Consider the following 27,329-nt stretch of genomic DNA (forward strand, 5'->3'; position numbering starts at 1 on the left):
TATTTAGCATCTGTCTCCTTTCCTGCCCCATCATCTCTGCACAGGAGCATAGTAGATGGGCGATATCTCCCAGGCCATTTTTGCACAGCTGCAAGAAGTTGGGGGTGATACCCGCAGCGACAGTGGAAGGTTCTAAGTGCATAGGAGCATGCCAAGGCGGAAGTTTAAGAATTTTATTTTCCGAGATTTGGGATATCCCAGGTTAAAGTGTGTTTGAGGGCCTAAGATCTTATTGTTATTCAAAGTCATCCATGCGTGAGATCTGGCCGAAAAGACGGCTTTATCCTCCACCAATGACAGTTGTTTTAGGGATTTCCAGACCTGCTTTTTAAAGCGTGCGTGATGGATCTGTGTGTTCTGGAGGGCGGAGAGCCCAGTGCTTGCCAGAGCCTCCTGAAGGTAGCTTCTTGCAGGAGAATTCTTCCTCTGTTGGAGGTCTTGCCAGAAGACCTGATTTAGAGTGTTTCGGGCCGGAAAATCTGATCTTATTCCACAGATGATGTATGTGCTGCACCTGGCCCAGGAATGCTTCAATAGGCCAAAATTGAGCCTTAGTTGTGCCGGGAAGGTGTAGTGTGGGAGGCTGAACATGGTCTGTATGCTTTGACTAGAGTTTTTTCCAGTAACTTGGCATCTTTGCCTCGCATTATTTCGCTGCCAAAGGTTCTAGTGGGTAACATTTTTTCCTATGCTACTCTTAGGAGGCGGCTTAGAGTTGGACCGGTTAGTTTTGATGTTAGATTTGTTTAAGTTAGTGCTAGCACAAGCCCTTTTCCTTTACTCTCTTCTTGATGTTGTGCGAAGGATCCTTCTTTATCTATGTAAACGCATAGGCACTTGTGAACCACCACTGGTTCTATTTGTGTGCCACCCAGGTGCCAGGACCTTGGTTGTTTCCTCTTGTTATTAATGGCCATTGTCCTTGTTGTTTTTTGGAATAATTGTCAAGTTGTTTCCTCTGGCGTAGTCCTGCATTTCGTTAAGAAGGTGTTGCATGCCGACTGCAATATGGCTAAGCAGAATTAGGTCGTCAGCGTACAGGAGATTGGACAAAGTTGTTCCTCCCAGCCTGGGCGCGTGGTCATTATTTGAGCTGAGTGTTTGTGGAAGATCTGCCATAAGTAGACTGAGTAAGGTAGGCACCAGCACACAGCCCTGTTTCAGGCCTTTCGTTGTAATTACTCTTCTCGAAAGGTGGGTCCTTGTTCCCAGTTTCACTAGTACCCAGGTGTCTATATGGAGGAGTGTTAACATTTTTAAGAGGACTTGTGGAATGCCCCAGCGGGCGAGCTTCCCCCACAGTCTCGCCCTATCAACATCATCGAAAGCGGCACTGAAGTCAATAAAACAAAGGTGCAGCGGCCTTGTCTTGGATATTGCTGCATCGATAAGCAGAGAGATTGACAGGATGTTGGTTGTTGTACCTGTTTTTTCACGGCAGCCTGTCCGGTTTAGTGGTATTATATCGTTGGCATCTGCCGGGCGTACTGCGCTTGGAGTAATCCCTCAGTGTAATAGAAAGCAGGATGACGTAATCATACTAATGTCTCCTAATCTGATGTGCGGTGAAGTGACCACAGGAACCACTTCTGTAATCCAATGTACAGTATTGAGGCGTATACATTCCCAAACATCAACACGCACACAAATGATCCATTTTCTTGTAATCCCGTAAAATAAGACATATTGTGATTGCCTTCTATCATCTAAATAATAAGAAATGGCTCGGAGGGATATTACTTCAATACCAAATCTTTCAACCTGTTCCTTTCAGGAACATGTCAAATTATTTTGCTTTATATGTGTCTGTCGGTAGGACGTGTGATGGACCAAGTCTTCTCTTTCTCCATATATATTTTGTATTGTCAGTACAGCTGCTCAGCAACAGAACTGTGATAATACTTCACTCCATTGATAATTTATAGATACCGAATTTGGAATTTACCTCCACAACGCCACTAAAAAGTAACTTCAAAACCATCCAATAAGATGTCTGAGCTAAAAGGTCTTAGTTTTGACAAGGAGATGGTGACCTTCATCCTGGCCGGCCCATTTCGCTTGGGTGACAATATCGGTTCTCCTAACATCAACCTTCTTGAAGGTTGTCTCCTATCTCTTATACAGTAAATTGAGATTGACAGTCCTACATGGGGCTCTTATGACCGAATACCTAACGTCCACTGTAGCCACAAATGTCCTAATTGTGACCAACACACCCTGTATATTTTTGGAAAGAAAGGGCGCATCATGGAAATGTACCCGTGACTGGTTAATCCTCATTATAAGTACTGCCTGAAAAATCTCAGCAACTCTCCCTACGTACAATATTAACATCAGAAAATAATCTGAAGTCTACAGTTAAACTCAACATCTTTAACCCCTTCGACGCTTATGACGAGCTGGGCTTGTCATGGCGTAGCCTCCTCGCACGCTGATGACGAGCCCAGCTCGTCACGTAAAGTGCGTTTTTTAAAAACCCAGCGTGCGAGCAGAATAACGCTAGCGCGCATGCGGTTAAGAAAAGATTGGAAGAGATTAACAAAGAGATGAATGGGAACAAAGAATTTGCTATGTACCAGAAGATAACTAAACTACAAAAATATATCAAGACGTTTAGCCTTGAGAAAGTCTGCACTTGCGCTTCGAGAATTACTAGTTGCGCCAACCACCAAGCCATGAACTGATGAATACGCCGAAGAAAAAAAACAGTCACCAAAATGGACCTCGAGCTTGGGCAGTGATAAATCCATGGTCCTGCCACTGGGCTTCCACCACCCATTAGGCCCAGGTTTCTTCCTACCACCTCCCCTTTGGCCACAGTCATTGGCAGCCCTCCTCTGAGGCATCAATTTCCTAATTTTTACCAATCTTTTTTAGGAAGGGGCCAGGCCAGAACAAGAGGACGGCACAGAACGAGAGGAACTTCACACATACTGTTGATGAAAGAACCACAAATGGTAACCAGGGGCAAGGGGATGGAAGTAGCACCCAGCACCAGCAAAACTATCTAATTGTGAATTTATCTAAGCGACTTCCAACCATCATGGAAAGTAGCATTCAGAATAAAGGCCTCTGTTCTGTCCCTACACCCTGGATTGACCTGTTCAAACTTCACTGTAAATTGGCTGTTTTTTTTCAGAATCTTAAGGCATTCTTTACCGACAAACAGCTAATCAAGAGATTGCGATAACAGATGTACATATCCACCTAGCTTCAATCCCCCTATGGCTTTCACTCCAATTAAGATCCAGACTTTTGAACAAACTAAACTAACAGAGGTCAGTCGCTTGAAAACAAGAGTCCTCTTCTATACCGTTGCATGGGAAGAACAAAAGGCCCTGAATGTTCTATTGAACCGTAAACCAATACCTATCAAGCCGGCAGATATAGGGGCAGCTGTTGTTATGTCTTCGGAAGAATACAGGAAATAATGCCTTAGGCTTCTTATTGGCCAATGAAGATATAAGTTCATAACAATGCAACCTACCAGACAGCTGGTACAACCGGTAAAAACAGTGGTATAGGAAGCACAGTCCACGGGATGGATCCTGAAAACTGAAGGTAACTTCCTGATAAAATGAAACCTAAAGACGCCAGACATCTATACTTTGCCCAAGATTCATAAGGATAAATATCCACGGTCTGGATATCACATTGTGTCTGGCATCAATTCTAAACTTGAACTGCTGTCAATATTCTGTGAATTCTTCCTTCAATCAATGGTGGAAAAGAGGACCCATTTCCAAAAGCTACGAAGCATGCGCCAAACCTAATCGGTAGGATTAATTCCGACTGCAGAAAGGATCTTGTTATCATGCTTGAAGTGGAAGCACTCTACCCAAGCCTCCCTCAGGACGCCACGCCAAGCGCAATTGATTATCTTATGAGGAATATCAAATGGATATACATGACCCAGGAAACTAAAGTGAAGGATTTGTTTCTTGGCCTTCCGCACAAGTGGGAACTGCAGAAGCATAACTGTAGTATGTTGAATTGTATATGTATGTATATGTATGTGTGTATATATATATATATATATATATATATATATATGATCACTTGCCTCTGCCAATTACATTGGAATGAACACAAGGGAGATCAAAGGGCAGAAGAATGAACATAGGGGCAAGATTCGCAGCAAACACGCCACAACAAAACTGATCACTTATTTCATTAAAAAGGCTATAGACCCTAGGTACTCAAAGTACGGCCCGCGGGCCACTTGCGGCCCGGCAGACCTTTGAGTTGCGGCCCCCGTGTTGAAAATAACAGCAGACGCAGTAAGCAGCCATTGTTCTGCCTGTTGTTCATTCCCTGGGACCGCAATTATAGTTCGTGAGATGCAGGGGCTCTAAGAAGGGGTGAACATTCAATAAAGCCATGTTAACAAGTGAATGGTCTTTTAACAACCTGTGAAGTACTCTGGTGTGGCTGGTAGCTCAAAAACGGTCTGTGTGTTTGCCCGGGAAGCTGTCTCAGCCCGTGCAGACATACACAAGGGGGTGGGGGGCTGAAGCTCTTTGAGCCATATGGGGGTGGCTCACCCAGCATGCAGGTTGCTGGCTTTCCTTTCCAGTCCAGCATAGATATGTGAATATTTTCAAATTGTAAACATGCCGCCCAAGAAGGCGCCCGCGCCATTCACCATCTACCAACACGCAATGAGGTAAGGCATCGGGTGGCAGCACTTATAAACCACTCTCAAGTTAAATAAAATACCCTTTAAGACCATGCCCAGCCACCTTTTTGGCCATCTGACATATGCAGATGCGAGATGATGTACGACGTTCGTTTGCGCAATCTTTAAAATCCTTGAAATGCACCAATTTCTACACGGGCTAATATTAGGGTGTGAGCGGAAGCAGGTAGACAAGACGCCTAATTACTTTACCACCTCAGGTAGATTGGAGCGATGATGAAACTACGAAGTTTGTACACTATGAAATTCGATGAAACGGGGCACTAGGACTATCGCCATGTTTGCCTCGCAGTTACTCACAATAGAGAGAAAGAAGACATTCTGGGTTCCCACACCTATGACTGCTCACATTTACAATCTAGACCTGGACACTTTCCCCTTCATCATAGGGCACATTTAAAAGACCATTTTTTCACAGTACATGTCCACCAAATGGAGATTGGGGTCCTTTGGATCCTGAAACATTGCCACTGAAATAAAATTAGGATTTCCAAAGCTCACTACTACTCTGAAGGTGTCTAGGCGCTGACCCCTTCTGGTCTGATGGGCAAGAAGCACATTGACCAAATAATGGACTTAGGGATGGCTATGTTCCTATGAGACCACCTTCAAGCAGAGAAGATTATCCATAGGTAGGTTCCCAATCTACACCTTTCCCACTCCTGTAAAGGGGTCAGGGCACCCTTGTCACCCACTGGGACTACAGGACACAGATACAACATCTCCATCAAAGGGCTGAGTTAAGGAGCCTGTTGGGCGTTGTAGCGCCCACCCAACGTGGAGCACGCCAGATGATGAAGCATGCCACTGTGATAAGGAGGGTCTGTGCATTCTGAAAGGGATCTCCCTTTGACCCCACAGGGCTCGCAGGTAGTATTACTGCACTGCAGAACTTTCAACATATTCCTGTCTGCAACACCCTCACAATATTTTGCTTTTACATATATCTGTAGGGAGGAAGCGTGGCGGACCGACCCAATTCCTCTCGCTCACCTCCTATTTTGGTGTTTCTTTAATTGGTACATGATGAAGCAATCAGAGTAATCTTCTGTAATGTAATTCAGAGTAAAGTAATCTGTGTGATCTCCTTGAGTAATCTGAAGCCATTTGTAATGCTGCAGTCCATAGTGTACCGCCGCTGTGTGCCAGGCTTTGAATCTACACACCCTGCTGCGTGTGATGCTCGCTTGCACTGATGCTGCGGTGCTGTCTGTTCGGTGTGAGGGCGCACGTGCCACTATGTACTTGTGTAAGTGTCGAAGGAGCTTGTCCTGCTGCCAATAGTGTTGCACCAGCTGTATTCCCTGTGCAAAAGCTAGGCTATTTGCTTTGTCAAAGACTGTTGTGTTCATGCAGGCAGATTTGAAGGGAGGTGTCTGAGGTAATACGTTGATTCATTCTTACGTTGCCTTTGTGCAGACACCTTGGTGATGTCTTGGTCTCCCTGGTGCACCGCAGGGGGTGCGATGCTCCCCCTCGCTCCTGCACTCTAGTTAGGACTGCCGTTTACTACCCTTCTGAAGAGGGGATCATCCTTAGCTGCGTTACGGCCTAGGGCCCCCTTGCCACGCCACTGGTAGGAGGATTCGTGGGAAAGGTGTTGGGCACACAATTTGGGTGTGTGGAGCGCTGTGCTGCCAGCTCCCCGGGCGCCCGTGCCTGGATGTGTCGCTTGTATGTGCAGTGCACTATGAGGTAAACACACTAGACTTGTTTTTCAATGATGAACCCTTTAGCCTTTGACTGGGCCAATGAAGAGCAGTGGTGGGCTCACGCGTCTTTCACTCACAAGCCCTTTTAGTGGGCCAATGAAGAGCTCGGTTGGCTCACGTGCCTTTCACTCACAAACCCTACAGCCTTTTACTGGGCCAATGAAGAGCAGCAGTGGGCTCGCGCGCCTTTCACTCACGAACCCTTTTAGTGGGTCAATAAAGAGCAGCGGTGGGCTCACGCGCCTTTCACTCACAAACCCTTTTAGTGGGCCAATGAAGAGCTCGGTTGGCTCACGTGCCTTTCACTCACAAACCCTACCGCCTTTTACTGGGCCAATGAAGAGCAGCGGTGGGCTCGCGCGCCTTTCACTCGCAAACCCTTTTAGTGGGCCAATGAAGAGCTCAGTTGGCTCACGTGCCTTTCACTCACACACCCTACAGCCTTTTACTGGGCCAATGAAGAGCAGCAGTGGGCTCGCGCACCAATGAAGAGTAGCAGTGGGCTCGCACACCTTTCACTCACGAACCCTTTTAGTGGGCCAATGAAGAGCGGCGGTGGGTGGCACATACGTCTTTCACTAACAAACCCTACAGCATTTTACTGGGCCAATGAAGAGCGGCAGTGGGCTCGCACGCCTTTCGCTCACAAACCCTACAGCCACTTACTGGGCCAATGGAGAGCGTCAGTGGGCTTGCACGCTTTTCACTCACGAACCCTAAATCCTTTTGCTGGGCCAATGGAGAGCGGCAGTGGGCTTGCACGCCTTTCACTCACGAACCCTACATCCTTTTACTGGGCCAGTGGAGAGCGGCAGTGGGCTCGCGCGCCTTTCACTCACGAACCCTACAGCCTTTTACTGGGCCAGTGGAGAGCGGCAGTGGGCTCGCACGCCTTTCACTCACAAACCCTACAGCCACTTACTGGGCCAATAGAGAGCGTCAGTGGGCTTGCACGCCTTTCACTCACGAACCGTACAGCCTTTTACTGGGCCAACGGAGAGCGGCAGTAGGCTTGCGCGCCTTTCACTCATGAACCCTACATCCTTTTACTGGGCCAGTGGAGAGCGGCAGTGGGCTCGCCCGCCTTTCACTCACGAACCCTACAGCCTTTTACTTGGCCAATGGAGAGCGGCAGTGGGCTCGCACGCCTTGCACTCACGAGCCCTTTTACTGGGCCGATGAAGAGCGGCGGTGGGCGGCTCACGCCCCTTTCACTTACAAACCCTACAGCCTTTTACTGGGCCAATGAAGAGCGGTGGTGGGCTCGCACGCCTTTCACTCACAAACCCTGCAGCCACTTACTGGGCCAATGGAGAGCGTCAGTGGGCTTGCACGCCTTTCACTCACGAACCCTACAGCCTTTTACTGGGCCAACGGAGAGCGGCAGTGGGCTTGTGCGCCTTTCACTCACGAACCCTACATCCTTTTACTGGGCCAGTGGAGAGCGGCAGTGGGATCACGCGCCTTTCACTCACGAACCCTACAGCCTTTTACTTGGCCAATGGAGAGCGGCAGTGGGCTCGCACGCCTTTCACTCACGAGCCCTTTTACTGGGCCAATGAAGAGCGGCGGTGGGCCGCTCACGCCCCTTTCACTTACAAACCCTACTGCTTTTTACTGGGCCAATGAAGAGCGGCGGTGGGCTTGCACGCGTTTCACTCACAAACCCTACAGCCACTTACTGGGCCAATGGAGAGCGTCAGTGGGCTTGCACGCTTTTCACTCACGAACCCTAAATCCTTTTACTGGGCCAATGTAGAGCGGCAGTGGGCTTGCGCGCCTTTCACTCACGAACCCTACATCCTTTTACTGGGCCAGTGGAGAGTGGCAGTGGGCTTGCGCGCCTTTCGCTCACGAACCCTACATCCTTTTACTGGGCCAGTGGAGAGCGGCAGTGGGCTCGCGCGCCTTTCACTCATGAACCCTACAGCCTTTTACTGGGCCAGTGGAGAGCAGCAGTGGGCTTGCACGCCTTTCACTCACAAACCCTACAGCCACTTACTGGGCCAATGGAGAGCGTCAGTGGGCTTGCATGCCTTTCACTCACGAATCCTACAGCCTTTTACTGGGCCAACGGAGAGTGGCAGTGGGCTTGCGCGCTTTTCACTCACGAACCCTACATCCTTTTACTGGGCCAGTGGAGAGCGGCAGTGGGCTCGCGCGCCTTTCACTCACGAACCCTACAGCCTTTTACTTGGCCAATGGAGAGCGGCAGTGGGCTCGCACGCCTTGCACTCACAAGCCCTTTTACTGGGCCGATGAAGAGCGGCAGTGGTCTCACATGCCTTTCATTCACAAACTTTACAGCTTTTTACTGGGCCAATGAAGAGCGGCAGTGGGCTCGCGCGCCTTTCCCTCACGAACCCTTTTAGTGGGCCAATGAAGAGCTCAGTTGGCTCACGTGCCTTTCACTCACGAACCCTTCGGCCTTTTACTTCGCCAATGAAGAGTGGCGGTGGCTCATGCTACTTTTATTCACAAACCCTTTGCCCTCTTTACATGAGCTTGCTGCAACTCCCTGCTGCAACAAATCGCAAAGTGCTTATTAATGTATTATATGTCCATCTTTTTGGTGGAGCATATAGTGTAGGGCACAGCTGGTACACAAATTCAAAATTATACAGAGAGCAGAACTTGTCTGAAGTTGGTGTAAAAAGGCGTGGGAGTATTGCAGTATTGTATCTCTTTATTTGAGTATTTGTAGGGTACAGCATGCTCCCATAAGGTTGTTTCTTTGGGAAGGTGTTTAAAGGTGGCAATTAAGTTGGAATGTTTTGAATTCCGTTCTAGTTTCGAAGATTGCGTATTGTATTTGTTTTTATAATACTTACTGTGGAGCTTGGTTTGGTTTCTGTTTTTTTAATCTGACAGCCAGCATGCCCCATTTACTGTTCAAACAAGACAGTTCTGCATGACCTGAAGCAGTCCAAACAACAACAGAATTAGCATTGAAACATCTGAAAATTGTATTTTCCAGTGACAATAAATAGCAAACACTTCATAATCTCCTGCATATATTATGCCAATGCCCTTTATATCGGTCTGCCCACCCACCTGCTTAGGAACCTGCAGGTGATCTAGAATGCCGCTGCCAGACTTCTCAACCTTCCTAAGCGGGCAAATGTCAGATCTCATCTTCACGATCTGCACTGGCTACCAGTGGGTGCGAGGGTGAAGTACAGGGCCCTTGTGCCGGTGCACTCTGCATTATATGGCCATGGCCCGGCCTACCTTCAATCCAGATTTGGTTTCTATTCTCCTGCTTGGCAGCTTCGCTCTTCTAACAAACTACTGGCGATTGCCCTTAGGGCTTGCAACCTGAGATCTAGTGGTATCTCCCGGTCCCATCTGGGTGCTATGGCTTGGAATTGACTTCCGGTGAAGCTTCGCACTATCCGGTCCCCGAGTATTTTCAGGTAGAAGCTGAAGACATTCCTCTTCGGATAACTATTGCAACAACACATCATCAGTAGGGTAAAACTAACCTGTCTCTCAACGGTTTAAACTCAGCTCACGTTCCCTATTAGTGGGTGAAGAATCCAACACTTGGTGAATTCTGCTTCACAATAATAGGAAGAGCCGACATTGAAGAATCAAGCATCGAAGGATAAGCTTGTCCGAAGTTGCCAGTCAACCTCCTAGGCACGCGCTGGCACACTCCTTGCAGAAGCCGCACACAATATAAATGCCGTTAACATAACATTCAGAATTTTCACTTCCATCTGTATTTTTCATTTACGGTTTCCCTGAAACCTTACTCACCTCAAATCACACAGTCCCCTGCTCTGTAATGTCATAATTTTTGATTATCTTAATACAACTGTAAAAAAAGTTACTTATTTTACTTTTTTGTGGGTCAGTTTATAGTTGGTCTTTAAGACGAGGAGGAGAAGAGATGATATGAAAACTTGTCTCTCATTCTAAATCTGTATAGCTTGAAACCTTGGAAAAGGCATCAACATATAGACCGGATGTAATTTTTTTTTTTTAAACAAATTTAATAAAAATGTTAGGGGAGAACATATTTTGAGGGTGCATAGTTGTGGTGACTTTTAAAACACTATTGCATGAGGAGCTGGACCCCTACCAGTGTAAAACCAGAACATTGGATAAAAACCTCAAGAAGCACACTTTGTCACAGTAGTATATGGCTCTGCAGGATACTACCTTGTATGCAGATGTGCTCCTTGTGAATGGGCAGAATGCCGTCCCTCGGAGTGAAAAAATCCAGTAGCTAAAGAGCGATAGCCCTTTTTCCCAAGCTGTATGCTATGGTGGTTGGAGTAAAATGTGAATGTCTCGACTGCTCAATGAATGAAAAGAGGTGGCTGAAACACCTTTCAAGTAAGTATATTCGATATTTAACATTAGGGAAGTTGAGAGGTCCTGGCTAATGCTAGATTTAAAGTGAAGATGTACCAGAATTTCAGAAGAACGATGAATGTGTAGGAACGTAGTTATTAAGAGAGTATGTCACAATACCCCTGACGAAGGGAAAGGTCCCGAAATGCATTGGGTGAATCACTAATCATATCGTGATATGAGGAAACGGCTCCTGTTTGTGGACATTTTTGAATATGACATGGAAATGAGTATAATAAATCGATGAAAATGGAGAAAAACAGGAAAATAGAGAAAAGTGGTTAAACAAATGGATGAAATTTCAGATTAGAAGCATGGAGTTGATTTATTCGTTTCATTGTTAATGGATATGGCTGTGCATATGGAGCGGGATCCACCAAGGTCCCCCGTGTGTCCAGATTTAAAGAGGGGGCATTTAGGTTAAAAAGGAATTAAATAAGCAAAATAAAGGCAAAAACTGATACGTCAGGATTAGGGAAAATAAATGCCAAAAAACAAGCATTTGGAAAGCCAATAGATCTGATGTTAGCTGCTAACTTTTTGGCTTTGTCAGTATTTGTTTTGCTTTATCATGGTATTTGTAAAACCTTGTTGCTGAGAGGCCTGCCAGGCCCTTGTCAATAGGATAAGAAAACTTTGACTAAAAGCATTTGTTTTAGTTTCCAAAAGCGGATATGCTTCTTGTGAAAGAGTAAAGTTAGCAGCAGTTGAATTGGGAAAACAAACACACACACTCACTCTCCTCTCTCGTAGAGTACCTTATGGAGGAAAACCGTGCATGATCCTGATAACGATTGTATGAAAGTGTGCATTTTTAATTTCCTGTGCTTTAACATTTCAGGCAAAGGGAATTACTCGAAGATCATTTGATTTGGGACGAGATGGCATGTATTTTGAAAAGTTCTGGGCATGTGGCCTGGCAGTGCAGTCAGGATGCATGTGAAGCAGGCCTGGGCGGTAAATTGTGTTCCGTTCGGGGAATTTGGGTAATTTCGCGTTCCGCTGAGAACGCGAAATTGCCTGAAATTCTGCATTCCGCAACATCGCAAAATGTTTTGCTTGTTCGCGTTCTCAAATGCGTGTTTGCAAGATATTTCCCCCGAGCACGCAAACAGCTATTGCAAACAGTAAAAAAGCATCGCTAACGAGCAATTCTGCGTGTTCGTGGATTTTCTGCGTTTTTGGGGAGATTTTTTTACGTTTCGTGGAAACTTGCGTAACGGGATTACGCAAATTCCGCCCACCCCTAATGTGAACTGCCACCATCACAAGACACGAGGATGGGTCATTCCACTGCGTCTAGGGCACACTGGGTTGAGCGAGGTGGAGCGAGGTGGACCTCTGTCACCGGACAGTAGGTGTTTGCTGTCCCATGTAAGGATGGGTGGTCCTGGCCGCTTGGGTTGGACTGCTCCCTTGGGGCTGGACGAGGCCTCTGTACATGTTGTTGTTGTATCTGCACTTGCATAGCATACATTCTGCCACTGGTAATGATTCATTGTGCTTTCAACAGGCTGGTGACGTGCACACTGGTATTGTAAACTTTATTGTTTGGCTAATAAAAACCTTTACAATCCGATAAAATCATCTGTTAAAATTATCTAAAATCATCTGTTAAAATTATCTAAAATGTTTTGTGCAAAAAACTATGTGCAATTAAAAAAACAGCATCTGCAATGCAATTAGTCTCACATTTGTGAGAGGTTAACCTATCATCATTGTATATGACCATGCCTTTTTTTTATGTGTTTACAAAACCTGCAAGCACCTGTGATTTCAAAACAATTTTTTTTCGAATTGCTTACTTTTAAAGCAATTGCGAAACCTGCGCTTCTTAAGATTTTAAAATCTAAAGTGCGTATGCTGCCAAGTAAAAATAAAAAAGTAATTAAAATAAAAAAGTAAGTCATGCGACCGCATTGAGCCAACAAATACGAAAATAAAAGTGCGTCAGCCAGTATACTTGTGGAGGCGTGCAGGGCAGAAAAAACAAACAAATTAAGCATAGAGGAAGAGCGTGTCCTGCCTGCTGTTGCAAGCAGGACAAAGCTATTTCAGAAAATAGTGCTCAGAGGCTGTAATTAAAGCCTACTAAGCAGCAACACATGTAACAGGGGGTGTTGCCATCGGAGGTTACAAAATGAGACAAGGAGGGACTACTAAGCCTATTGACCAATGAAAAGCCACAGTGTCCTAAGGACTATGGCACAAGCCAATGAGAAATATTAGTGGAGAGTGGGCAGAGCTTAAAGTCCATTCCTGAATACAGCATGCCTCGCAGGGGCAGCGCATGTGCTGCCCAGGCTTGACCTAACGAGCAGCCAGTGTATTGCAGAATAGGTAAGTTATCTGTACATTTTTTTTTAAAATAGTCAATAGGTGCGGTACAAAGCAGATTGGTGATTTGGGCTTGACAGGCCAGCTTCCAAGCATCTAATCAGTGCGCTGATGACCTGCGCACAACTTCTTGGAAAGCATGGAAGTCTGCCAACCTGTGATGTGTAACAGGACTTGTGCTCTGCCCTTGTCCACGGCTACGTGGCTAAGGTTTGCTCATCTGGCCGTGCAGTATGATTTTGATGTGTACGGGTTTAGGTTTGAGAGTTCTCCCAGTTACTTGGGTATCTTCTTGGTTAATAGACCAGCCCATAGCCTAGCCCTAGTGACTGGAGAGGTGTGCAGGTAGGTATGCGATGCTCGTGCACACCTGTGTAAAGTATGTATGCTCATGTATCCTGTTGCATCTACATGCAATGTGAGGGCCTTTTTTTGGGGGGGAATTATAAGGACTATCAAAGTCAAGCTGAGCAGTTCTAGCTGCTGCCCTGGGACCCTGGATACCCAGGCTTGAATCCTGGCCTCGGCGCTATACAACATTGTGTGATTCTGGGCAAATCACTTGATCTTCATGTGTCTAAATAGGTGTAAAATGTATGTGTGTAATCCCCATTTGATGTACACGATCTTGTGGATGTGCAGCGCCTTTTTTGCTTCGCAGTTAGGTTTGCGCTATATAAAGAACAAATCCTACATTCATAAAACAAGTGTTGAATGAATGAATGAATGAAATTAAACTTATAAACGCGCAACTTTGCCCAGAGGCATCAAGGCGCCTACCAAAGGAAATCAGAAAAGGAAAGAAAGGCAAAACCAAAAGCTAAGGGTATGCTTTACCAAAGAGCCACGTTTTCAAAGCTTTTCTAAAAGATTGCATTGAGGGTGAAATCCTGATCTCTAAGGGAACTATGTTCCACCATCTTGGAGCCAGGTTGGAGAAGGCTCTGCCTCCCCATTTAGCTCTTCGCACTCGAGGAACACTAAGGAGCAGTTTCGCCGAGGAACGAAGGTTCCTAGCAGGAGAGTACGGGAGGAGGAGATCTTTTACGCCTCCAGTCTCTTTCCTGTTTAAGGCACCATACACCAGGCATAACACTTTGAATGAAATCCTGGCGTCAATGGGGAGCCAGTGCAAAGATTTCCTGGCGGTGGTCGCTGACGACCTTTTCGGAAGGTCCAGGACAAACTTCGCCGCAGCATTTTGCACCGATTGAAGGCCTTGCAACAGACCTTTATTGGCTCCGGCATATAAAGCATTGCAATAATCGAGCCGAGATGTTATCAGAGCTACGACAGTTTGCAAAGCGAGACCGACTGGCTTTGCCAGTGCTTGTTACTAATGCCATGAAGCAGGGAGGTGGAGCTTCGAGCCAGTTGACCGTCGGGATGAGATCTTGCGCAGGGGGCGGGGGGAGGGGGGGTTGCACGTGCAGTGCGTGAGAGTGAAGATGACGCAGGTTGACTCGTGCCCTGTGACCAGTCGGGTTGCGCGCATCTTTCTTAAACTGGCCTTCAGGAGGATGTCTGTGTTTGGGGCTTCAGTTTGTTGTGGTTGTGCGATACTACGGTGGTGGGGAGACCATTGTTTAAACATGGCTGCAAACATCTTCATACTGCTGGCCAATGGGGGTCTCAGGCCTGTGGAAAATTGTGAAACTTTATTTCTCAAAAATCTTGCAACGTGATATAAAATTGAATGCAAGTTACTTCACTTGTTAGTTGAATCTTCGCTATTGTTGGTTCGTTATGTAGGACCCCAGCCAGCTGAGGAGTCTGAATAGAAAATGTCTCCTGTGAGAACTTTTCTGCTAGAACCAGTCCCTCCCAGGGCAAACTGGGCAATGTTGCACCTGTGCAATTGACAGATTTCCAATTGGAAACTTGTAAACCTCAAGGGCATGATTACAGTTTGAAACGGGCCTGGTGCTGGCCTGGCACCCGAGTTATATGTAGTTTAAAAAGCATCAGGCGTAGGGGAGTCAGAAGGCACAGAGTGGAAGAGACCCAGAGGGGAAACAGCCCCCCTTTGCTGCCCCACAGTCAGCAGGTCACCGGTGCCTGCGCCTGTCTGGGCCCACGGCCTCTCCCCACGCCGCGGTATCCCAGTGTGACTGCGCCCGCCTGGCCATGGTACACCGACGCCTATCGCGGCCTGACGCGGGCGCGGGCAGGCCTGCACCAGTTCAAACACTGCTCTCAGATACCAAAGCTCTCGGGGGAAAAAAACCTGACTCGGTGCCAGCTTTATTTAGGGAGAAAGTGTTCGCGTCCCATCCCTGTGAGAGTGAGCGAGCAGGAGGCGGGCGGGGCTCCGTCACGGAGAATTCCGCTCATGCCGAGTCCCTGAATGTCGGTAGGGTTGGGGAAGAGTCACTCGCATGTCCAGCTCACGTGAGCCTTACTGGCCCAGACTGTCACATGTCATGCCCTCCTGTGGCCTGCCAGCAGAGCTGGCTTGGTGTCAGTCACATCATGTGTATTCCATTGATGACGTAATAGAGCTGGGGTAGGGTCAGTCACATATGAAACTCAAGTGATTTACACAAAAAGGATCTAGGATATAGAACTGCACTTATTTAGCTAGAGGAAAATGTAGACCCTTTTGGTTCCCTCTGTTGTGAAAAGCCTTTACAACAGACAAATACAAGAATATTTTGGTCCGCACACACGACAAATAGTCTGTTCATTCAAAAATTATTCACACAGGTCTTTGTTCCTTCAATCCTTATTTTCTTGTAACTCTTCTCAGTAGCCAACGAGTTTCGTCCTGTTGAAGGACTTCTTCAGGGCTCCTCAATCTGTTTATTTGTCTAACTGAGTGTCCTCTCCTCTTCACATCAGGCAATAAAAATCAGACCCCTCTTCTGTATCACTATGTGAGTATAATCCTATATTTGTGGACGCATTTGTCTTGGTCTCCCTATAAAATGCCTTTCAAAGTAGGTATACCTCAGTTATAAAATGCGAGTGTGCGGACCAAAATATTCTGGTCACATATGAAACTCACCCGGACAGAGCCATGCCACATGGGTATGGTGAGTTGCGTGTCAGGAAATCCTATAATAGGCCATCAGGTCCGGATTGGGGTCAGTTGTATGTCATAGAGAGCAGCAGGGTGACTTCATGTCCGTCTTCTCTTTCTGTGTTTCAGGTTCCTGCCAGAAGAGGCGCCATCTTTCTTCGCTGACCTCTCCTTTGCTGTTCGCCCCGTCGTTGGGCTTCCAGCCCCTGCGCCATGACCGGCTGAGCCATGATGGTTCAAAACCCAGGCAGCGTCCTTGGAGAACAGACCCTCGCCCCCTACCTGGCCTCTGCCTACGAGAGGCCATTGGTTCACGAGGACATGTCCCCTGGCAGGCCTGGCACTGTACAGGTGGGAGCCCTGGAGGTGGAAGACGGGACCCCTGGCAGGCCTGGCACCGTACAGGTGAGACCTTTGGAGGTGGAAGACGTAACCCATGGCAGGACTGGCACCGTACAGGTGAGACCCTTGGAGGTGAGGGATGTGGCCCCTGGCAGGATTGACACCCTACAGGTGACACCCTTGGAGGTGAAGGGCGTGGCCCCTGGCACAACTGGTGCAGGGCAGCTGGGGCCAATTGAGCCGGAAGACTTGTCCCCTGGCACGGTACATGCAGGCCTGCTGGAGGTGAAGGACGTAGCCCATGGCATGGTACATGTGGGCCTGCTGGAGGTGGAGACCGTGGCCCCTGGCACAGTACAAGCAGGTCTCGAGGAGGTGGCCCCTGGCAGGACTCTGGCTGGGCTCAATGGGCCTGCTTCACTCATGGGCATGTCTCCTGGGAGGACTGGAAAAGTGCGGATGGGCTCTTTGGAGGTGGAAGAGGGGCTCCTTAGTAGGTGTGAGGCTGTGCTTGAAGGGACCTCTTCACTACAGGATGTGGCCCCCGACCAGGATGGTGTCGGACGGGCTGGGCCCTCGGCAGCTGACGTCATGGTCTCTGGCAGAAGCAAAGGGGAGCCTGTGGGCCCCTCTGCGGTGGATGGCGTGGCCTCTGGCAGAAGTGACCCAGAGCGGGAGGGGCCCTCATCGGCAGTGGACCTAGGAGAGACTAGGGCCACACAGGTGGGCAACGAGAGCCCACCGGAAGACCAGGAGGGTGACTCCCTGTCCTCCGAGGCGTGCTCCAGCCCCGGGGCAGCGACAGATAGCGCCGACGACGAAGAGGCCAGCAGCACGGAGAGCGCGCGCAATGGGGTAATGTCCACCTCTCATTTCTGTTTATTGCACATGTGTAACTGCACAGGAGGTATAACTATATAGCGCTTTGTTCAGAATGTTGGAGCTGTGGGTGAGAGTGTTCTGCCTGGAGCTATTCTGTAAACCAAAGGTTTGTGGGCAAGTTTCTGCCAGAACAAAAGTTCTGCGTCTTTGACTCTTCCTCTTTGACCCTTCCTCCACTGGTTAAGGTGTCTAATTCTCGAAGTCAATCTCTCGATAGAACGGAAGGACATTTTGTTTTATGCCAGAGAGAACTCCAGCTGCAGTTCCGAGAAGAGGCGTAACAAGGCCGAAACATGTCAGCATTGTTTGTCTTCCTGTTCTGAGAAGAGGTCAGGTATGCAGCACTCAGTGCTGGACTGCCACTTTTGTGGTGGAGCTAACCTTCAACAAGCAGGGACCGGTGGCCAAAATCCCATCTTTCTACAAATGCATAAAAGTTAATTTAAGGGATTTTAATAAACAGTCCTAAGATGTTCTTAGAGTTATTTTGTAGTTTCAGCAAGGCTGCAATTATAATTAAAAGATACGTTAGAAAGTTACAATTTGCAATTAAAGTAATATAATACTATTTAAATGGGCACTAGAAAACATTTGTTCATTTAAATTACAATGGCCGTTTATAGTTTAAAAATGTAACATTTTGTATGCAAAATGACTTAAATTCTATCTAGTAGGCAAAGTGACATCTTACTTAAAAAAACAACCCCTTTTCTCTAGAATGTTTATTTTTATTGGGAAAGTGCTGTGAAATCTCATGATGGCCACTAGTTTTCAAAAACTGCTGTATGCTTTTGGCACGTCTCTCTGCATTTTGTATAGAGGAACGCTTCTCTATTCTTGGAGCTCCTTAGGAGAGCTGATGGGGCTGGGGCAGTGTCAGACACTTGATTTATGAAGTGTATGCAGAAGAAGCATGAATCTGATGGGTCACTGTCTGCATAGGGCTAGTGATGACTCCACGCCACCTAGGCGCCTCTTTCCATGCCCCAGGCTTTGTTGAAAGTATTGTTTTCCGGTGTGTTAGCCAGGTTAGCTCAAATGAAGACTACAACACCCACAATGCCATGCCCTGTTCACTTGGATTCATCCGGTCACTCTGTCTGCATAGGATGTGGGGGTCTATGGAGAAAGAGGATCTGTTAATGCTCTTTTTCTCATTCCTCAGGAAGATGGGTCTGAGAAGGGGGGGGCTCTGGTGGTCTCCCCGTTCCAGGAGGAGCAGCTGAAGGCTGTGGCGAGGATCTCCAGCCTGGAACAGCGGATCAAGGAGCTGAACCAGCAGAAGAAAGAGCTGACCATTGAGGTAGGGGGGATCGTGGTAACCGGTAATGGAGGGGGGGGGCAGTTGGGTAAGTTCTGAGTAGGGTTTAGAGGGATGCAAATTGGGGGGGTTGAATAATGGGGGCAACAGGAGGACGGTGCATTGAGGGCAATGTGAGTTGGGTACTCGCAGGATGTTGGAGGGCACTCCGACTAGGGTATAGACTGACGTCTAGGGTATAGATGGACTGACGTCTAGGGTATAGATGGACTGACGTCTAGGGTATAGATGGACTGACGTCTAGGGTATAGACTGACGTCTAGGGTACTATAGACTGACGTCTAGGGTTCTATAGACTGACGTCTAGGGTATAGACTGACGTCTAGGGTATAGACTGACGTCTAGGGTATAGACAGACGTCTAGAATATAGAGAGTGATCGGTGATGGCCTTAACTGGATAGGAGGTAGGGTGTGTTGTGCCATGCCGTGGCTGTCTCTTATTCTGCGGTTGTCTGGTGGTGGGAGATGGCGGTATGGCCATTGTGTGTTTGAGGTAGGGTGTGTTATGCCATGCCATGGCGGTGTCCTACTCCGCTGTTGTCTGGTGGTCGGAGGTGGGGTATGGCTGTCGCTGTGTGTGAAGTAGGGTGTGTTGATTGGCTGGGTCTCATTCTGCTGTTGCCTGTGGCACACACAGCGCACAGTGCAGTGGGCTTTCCTCTGTCAGTTTCCCTTGTTTTGGTTTACACTCTCTGTGCCTGGTCCCTGCTGGTTCTTCTCGCTGTGTCCTTCATTTACGCTGTTCTACTTCCTGAACCTCCAGCTTGTTTTGTCTGTTTGTCCCTTTGCATCTTCAGTAGCCACCAGCAGGCCTCTGTCCTGCGCCACAGCATCTGCCAGTCCAACAGAAGCTTCCAGGCTTTTATTTTAGAGCCTGAAAAGAAAGTCCCAAAATCCAAAGTGGATACAAAGCCAGGACTGGCAGAAGGTGTAATTCATGCCATGGCTGGGGCAACCTGCCAACTGTAAGGAAATGCACCCGTAAACACATTTTGCATTTTACAGAAATGGTCACAAAGTAGTTAATCAGATACCTTCCACAAAGCTCGGGTCCTGCGATGAGACAACGCCGGACAGAGCGGGGCCTCCTTTTTCCTGAGCTGGGTTCCAGGAAAGGTGAGGTACACTCCCTGTACTATTCAGATGTAAGAGACACCGTTTGGTACAGAGGAACACGATTTTGGACTATTTATGTATATCCTTTACAGATTGTCGTTACGTTCACTTTATGTATGCAGTAGCTAATGCTTAGAACTCTGGCCCTGAAGAAAGCCATGGGATCTTGACCCTACCGGCTGAAACATGTTGGCCTTGTAAATGCAGTTATATGTTTAGACTGCTTCCTCTGCATTGTTCTTGTTTGTTTGAGGGAAAGGACAAATTACATTAGAGTTTTTCGCCTATTGATCCTTTTACCCCTTGTTTTTAACTCACACATCTTTTGATTTTTGCACTGCACTCGATCCCATCTTTATCATGTGTTCATGGGTACCTTAGCGATTGATGGTGCGACCCAATTGAGTAAGGGCGATGGATGGGTCTCATTGATCAAGAGACATACCACCCCATTTTTGGATGACCAAATGAGAACACTTGATCTACATACCTATTTGATGGGAATCCAACACATCTCTGTACGGGTCTTACCAACAATCTCAGTAGGTCCTTCGACAGGTTTGTCCTGGCACACATTTTGATATAGAGACTTTTGTAGCTCTATTAGCGCCTAACTCACTTATGTAGGAGTTTTGCAGCAGCTAGGAGTACTTGAAGCTCCGTTATAGACCCCCGGTTCTTTTGTTGTTAGGATTACAGTTAGGGGGATACGAACTGGGCAGGTCTTTAAATTTCCCTCAGACCCTCCTTCAATTGTTTGTGTTTTACTGTTAATCAGATAATAACAAAGTTATGAGACAGAATGATCTCCCCAGCAGCCTCGCTGGTAAACCGGAAATAAGCCGGAAGGGTCCCTTGATCACATCCGCCAGCGATGATGAACATTGGGGTCCTCAGAGACTTACGTCCTGTGCGTCTCATGATGACCTGGGACAGCCAAGTATATCTGCGTGTCACCGGAAGGGCTGACAAGGCGGCATCTCTCATGAAACTTGTAGGGAGTGCTGCTCCAGTGCGTGTGGGTTTTGATTTTTAGGTCTGGATTTTGACAGCGCATCGGTAGAGAAGTGTGGCTCACTGGTTGTGGAGAAGTGTGGCTCACTGGTTAGAGGAGGCAGACCTGGAAGCAGAGGTCAGCCCGGGACCAGGGTTCAATTCCCGGCTCGGCGGGGTCTTGAGTCCTAAAATGTCCATGGACTTGACAATTCTCGCCTCGGTGCCTACTCGATTTACGGGTTCACACTCTGCGACTCTGGGCAATAGCTTGCTTAATCTCCACAACGGCCCCTCGTGGCGGGATGCCTGGCTTTCACCTTGCGGATACCCTGCTGGGGTTATCTCACAGGGGAATACCAGGACAGGTTCCCTAAGCAAGCGCTTAGAAACCGCTCAGTGATTTGCGCTATATAAATTCCTGTACATTTACATTTACATATCTGTGAATGGACCTATTGCTAACAGTAGGCCCAGAGCGGGCTTGGAGTCTGCTTCTTTCCAACATTGAAACTCTTCCACCGTCATCTTTCAGTCATTGGCTTGAGACTTTGTCAATCATTGTTTGACCGACCCCTAAGAAGTAAATGCCTTTCACCTAATGCTATTGGCTTCTTGAGTGTATCCTTCCTCCTCTACTCCAGTGCTGGCATGAGGTACTATTTTCCAACTGTATCCCGCGGCCGCAACCTGCTTTTTACTCCCTCCTGAGGTTCTCGCTTTAATGTGCTAATGCTTCATGTATTAGCAATATAGACTCCGGCTACTGGCTTTGCCAATGCAGATAGATTGTATTTTTTGTAAGCTCACCTTGCTGTGGAAAAGTCTGACCGTGTAACTGTTGTACCGTTTTCTGCTCTGCTGCTTGAAAATCCTGACTTTTGCGACCGTCGCACTTCATTATTAGACAAGCATTTACAATGCAATGGTTTCGCCTTTGTTAAAGTTTGTGCTTTTGGTATTGCTTTTGACAAATGGTCTTTTCTAACTTCTTTGAATTATGTGTAAAACGTTGATGTGTTTTACTTTACACAGAAATATGGAGTGCCTCTCTGGAAAACACCCTCTCTGCACACGCCCTCTTTACACATGCCTTCTCTTCACTTGCCCTCTCTACACACGGCCCTGTGCAGAGAGATCATATGGAGAGAGGCATGTGCAGAGAGGCCGTGTGTTGAGAGGCTGTGTGCAGTGATAGCGCATGTTGAGAAGGCATATGCAAAGAAGAGTGGGGAGGATACAGAGGTAGAGTAGGAATGCGAAAATGCAAGGAGGAGTGGGAGGTCAGAAAATAGTGGGAGAGCAAGAGAGAGGACAGAAGGGAAAGGGAGGGCATGTAGGAGGGCAGGAGTAAGAAGGAAGAAGGAAGAGAGGTCAAAAGGAAGAGAGGGCAGGAGAGAGAGGGAAGGCAAGAAGGAAAATAGGCAGAAGGGAGAGGGAGGGCAAGAAGGAGTGGGAGGACAGGAGGGAAGGTAGGAGTGTGTGAGAGAGGGCAGAAAGGAGAGGGCGGCAGGTAGGAGAGGGAGGGCGGGAAGGAGAAGGAGGGCTAGAGGAGGAGAGGACTTATAAATAAATGGCATTGTTATTTACATTGCCAACAGCTCTCACAGCCCACACAGCTCTCTCAGCCCACACAGCTCTCAGCCCAACACAGCCCACACAGCTCTCAGCCCAACACAGCCCACACAGCTCTCAGCCCAACACAGCTCTCAGCTCTCTCAGCCCACACAGCTCTCAGCTCTCTCAGCCCACACAGCCCACACAGCCCTCAGCCCAACACAGCTCTCAGCTCTCTCAGCCCACACAGCTCTCAGCTCTCTCAGCCCACACAGCTCTCAGCTCTCTCAGCCCACACAGCCCTCACAGCTCTCACAGCCCTCACCACACAGCTACTATTCTGCCGTTCTCTGCCATGGCTCTGGGTTGGCGGAGGTCAGTAGCAGTGACATTGGTTGGATCGGTTGTTCAGATTCATTAGCATAACATAATCGAACATATGTACTTTAAAAAGCACGTTCACCTCGATGCTGAATAACAGCTGTTTCTTGTTACCCCCAACTCGTACTCATTTTATCGACCCCAGATGAATGAGAGGCTGGGTGGGCCCGCCGGGATTTGAACCTGTGACCATGAGGTCTAACACAGGCCCCGGCGATGGGTGCAGAAATCCACTGAGCCACCAGACGAGGCCTCTACAAATGGGACGCTTGGAAACAGAGGGCAAGGAAAGTATTCCGTTACTGCACCCACTGCGTGGACTCCCGCATGTGTTTTACACCCGCTGGACTCCAAGGCTCTTTGGAATGCTAGAACTACAAGTTCTCAAACATCTTTAACAGTGAAAGAAAAACACTTTAACTCGGTGACTACCTCCCACGCAATTTCTAGCAACCAAGAATAGTTCCAGGCAGCACTTCAAATGTTTATTTCCCTTCGTTCTGTAGCACAATGCATCACTGCTCTAGCTTTGATAATTCCACAGTAAGGCATTCAAATAACCCGGCTACACAGGTGTGCTAACCCCTTGCTCCACCTTGAACCTGCGGTGATGTGACTAAGCCTATTAGCGTGGCTTTTGAACGTGATCCTCTGTGTTGGGACTTTTAATTTCAGATCGTTCCTGACCTTTCATCACACTATGGCCACCGGGCATTTTCGAACTCGATATTCTTGAGTTAGAGCACCATTGCTAATGGGGCCACCAGAGGGCAGCCTTGCCTCTCTGCTCGCTTTTGACAGCATCTTAAATATACATTTTTGTACTCTCTCCGGGCCTTAGTCGGTACGCTATATTCCTTTTATGCCCCTTCCCTAGAATGTGTTGGGCTGGGGTTCCGTAAGCCCCGGTACCTGCCTGTGCTCACTCTACCCCGAAATGCGCTTACAGGATCCATTCCCCGATATGTGCCACTACCCTGGTAGTTCGGCCTAATCTGTAGCGCTTGTAAGTCGCTCCCGTTATTTCATCTTGTGTGATTTGGTTCCTTATTATTTATTTATTTAAGCCAAACCAGTTCCGCACGCGCTGCATCTATTCCCGACGGGGTGAATATTGCCGCACTAAGTTATTTATTTATGTGTTTTTGCTGCACCGCGCGCGCAAGGGGGCAGGGCCACGGGTGCAGTTGGTAGTAAAAGAGAAGAGACCCGGTGTGGATCTCGGGTGCCTGAAGCCAATTGGTAACGCTACTAGCTACGCTCCTTTCCCGACAAAACGAAGTGCGGGTATCTTTTAACTTCTTCTCACTTGTGCGTGTTTCCGCCTTGTTGCCCTTACGCCCAAAACAGGGTTGTTAGCAAACGTACTTCAAAACCTTTGGTGCAAATTAATCGTCTACTGCCGTTTGCCCCGTACCATCGCCCGCGGTCCCTCGCCCTCAAAATACCGTCTGTAAATAGTTCAGAAGGCCACTTCGAGGCCAATGCTTAGACCGTGCCTGTTGCTTTATCACTAAGCAAGCCAAGAGTCTTTTAACCTCCTCATCGTACTCACCATGTACCACACCAAGCTCGTACTATACTTTTTCCGCTTGTGCGCAGTTTGCGGCCCCCCGAGGCCTGGCCCAAGCGCTGTAACATCGTGCATTAAGAAAAAGGTATTCACAGCTTAAACCGCGCTCCTAAACATTTTGACAACATTGCAGAGGGAAATTTGAGCCCCGGCCTCTGTGTACTCTCCATCCCTACATTTTTGAATTGTCTCAGGGAATTATCCCGCTATCACCATAGGGGCAGTGCGCGACCCGCCTGGATCTCTCTCTGTTTTCACTCGATCGCATGCTGCCCTCGTTATGGCCCCCGTTCTGCCCGCATTAGTCTCTACCTTCTGTGCCTGCTCCGGGCCCTTGCTCACCTCGACCTCGCCTATGTCGCCGTCCAACACCTGCCCGGCAACGTCCTCCGCTTCTTCCGGGGCTCCCTCCAGGCAGGCCACGGGAGCCCCGCGTGGGCCGCCATACTTGTTGTGGGCCGCCGTCTTCCTTCTTCCCCTGGGCGGCGGGGGGGCGGGCACTTCCGGCCGGCCGCGCTAGGATTGGCCGGCCGGCCAGTCACGGGGCGGGAAACGGGAAGAAGAGACGCAGTAGTGCCGGCAATGCCGGACCAGACACGGGGGCGTTCCCGGCGTCCCGTGACGTCGGCAAAAGCCAAAGAATGTCGGGAACGCCCCCGTGTCTGGTCCGGCATTGACGGACAGGCCCCTCGTCCAATGGCAAGGCTCCGTTTACGGAGCCAGCCAATCAAGGACGAGGGCCGAACCAAAGCCACACTATGGAACTCAACAGGATTTCGCCTGCGCGGAAAAGCTGCGCAGAGCGCAGCTTCCGCTAGGCGAAACCTAATAAATACAAAAAAAGAGAGCAACAAATTTCGATTCCTATGCAGAGCCATTTTGAAAAAAGTTGCCTGAAAAGGAAGTTTTCAGATACTTTCCAATTGTGTAGAGAAAATGTTCGCCAAGAGTGAACTTGCGGCTTGGCGTGCTGACATTAATTGGTTTCGATCAGTGTCAACGATCTCCATAGCCAATACAAATTATCTTGCAAAACGGGAAAAAAATTGTAGACAAAGATAATCTGAGAATCTTTCCAGCAAAGCAAAAAATATAAATCGTTACAAAACTGCCGTGGTGGTGAAAACACTTTACACACCATTATTCCTGTTACTTTAACTTTCCCACGAAAAAACTTGAACTTTACTCTAATCCGTGCCAATCTCTTACTGTACCGTGAGACACTCCAGCGGTGACGCCTCAGACAGGTGACTCGGCCCCGAGAAATCCCCATGTCTCGCCGGTGCTGTCTCGCTCCCAGTTGTCCGTCCTTTGAGTCTTTCTGCTCACACGCACCGGCGCATTGCGAAAGCCCTGCGGTTTGATGTGGTGTCTGATGGCGGATTGACAAGCCTCCGTGTTTTCAAGCTGCCTGAGCCTGTGAAAGGCATGTGGGCCTCGGCCGTCCTTCTGTCCTGACATGTGTCGTGCTGGGCCTGACATGTGACTGAGTCTCTCGTGGGCTGGCTGCCTCTGTGATTCACACGTTTATACTTTCAGGTATCTAATATTGCACACATTTAGCTCCAAGGAGCCAGGGGTGCTTTACAGAGCACATTTTTATTGTAGCAGGAGTGAATTCAAACCAAGTGCTAAACGCAGAGGTGTGGCTTTTGTGGCCAGTTAAAGTCAGATCACAGAAACCAGGGTGTGTGGTGGGCAGAACTGTGCATTTGTGTCTGAAATGTCTACATTAGACGCATTGCCATTTAGACCAAGTGCTTCGCCCAAAATCGCACAATATTTTGGCAAAGCGCTGAAGTCGAGCATAGGACTCGGGTATACCGACTGCAAGCTCAGTGGGTACCCCCAAACCACACTTCTAATGTGAGATCCTCTCTGTCCCAACCGGGGCAGCCTTTCGAGTGCCCACGTCTGTGGATACTTTCAGAAAACAAAGCGATCTGTATAGAATAACCTGTCTCTTCCTTGTCCTTGTGGTGACAAGCGGTCCAGACGGGGTGGAGCCAGGATTCTTTGGGAAGCTTCTCCATGGTGTTGTGGTCCTAATGCTCCATGCCATTCAGCCTTAGTAATTCCCGGATCTGGGTTTTTATTTCATAAACAAATGCATTCTGGGTGTTGCAGTCCCAGTCCTGCCACTGTAGCTGATAGGACAGATGTTTGTGATTACAGTGGTGCATGAAAGGAAAGGCACCCATGTATTAACCTCTTGGCTGCTAATGACAAGGGTAACTCGTCATGCACTTTTCATTGTTTTCAATGGAAATTAAATGAGCAGTAAAATATTGCCTTAGCAGTAAAGGTGTTAAGGGGGATTCCTGTTGGAATGGGGTGAACCGTTCCTAATCCTACAATTCTCGGTGATTCCTATATGCAGAAGGGACAACAAGAAACCCATGTTAATGAAGCCCTTTTTTAATCGACCTCTTGTCGTTGTTTTATAAAACATATTCAGCATCTGTGCAGTATAGAAATCTGCTCCTAAACGTAGGATTCATCAAAAAAAATGACAAACCAATAGAACTGTGCAAAGGCAACACTTGAGAAACCGTGACAAGACAGAGAAAATCCCACAATTGACTTCTTCCTATGTAGTGCCTTCACGCTGGGCCTGAAATCAATTTTACAGTATGCCAACATGTTTCGGTTGTTTATTTACATACATCTTCTTCAGATCATTTTCTACTCAGCATTTACTCCTGTCAGTTCGGTTCTTTTAGTTTATTACATAGTTTAGGGGCTATTAATAACGTGAAATGAGTTGTAAATATTTGATGTTTTAAGTGGCGTTTGGTTTTGGCCCATGTTAATGCAGCTTTTTTTGGTCTCATGTCTTTTTGCTGTTAGTATAAAACCTAGGCAGCCATATGCTTGTTATTATGGACTGGCCTTACTGTGGTCCGTGGTTTGACCCCCCTCATGCTTGCCTAATAGTTCGTCTCGGGTAGGTCACCATCTGCAGACTCCATTATCCTGCACTAAAGAGTCACTAAGGACAGTTTACCCACTTACACCCACCCTCGTGCAT

General features: G+C 47.9%; 1 protein-coding gene across 8 annotated transcripts in view; it reads left to right on the forward strand.

The window, feature by feature from the left end:
* Nucleotides 1–27,329, forward strand: part of PHLDB3 (pleckstrin homology like domain family B member 3) — a 167,894-nt gene that overhangs the window by 36,702 nt on the left and 103,863 nt on the right. For all 8 annotated transcript variants that reach the window (XM_086929805.1, XM_086929804.1, XM_086929799.1 and 5 more), the window contains exons 2-3: nucleotides 16,262–17,329; nucleotides 18,522–18,659. In XM_086929805.1, coding sequence (XP_086785931.1) covers nucleotides 16,361–17,329; nucleotides 18,522–18,659 — 1,107 coding nt within the window. In that variant the 5' untranslated portion in view covers nucleotides 16,262–16,360. The remainder of the gene's footprint in view (nucleotides 1–16,261; nucleotides 17,330–18,521; nucleotides 18,660–27,329) is intronic.

Source organism: Lissotriton vulgaris, chromosome 7 (genome assembly GCF_964263255.1).
Source record: "Lissotriton vulgaris chromosome 7, aLisVul1.2, whole genome shotgun sequence".
Taxonomy (NCBI): Eukaryota; Metazoa; Chordata; class Amphibia; order Caudata; family Salamandridae; genus Lissotriton; species Lissotriton vulgaris.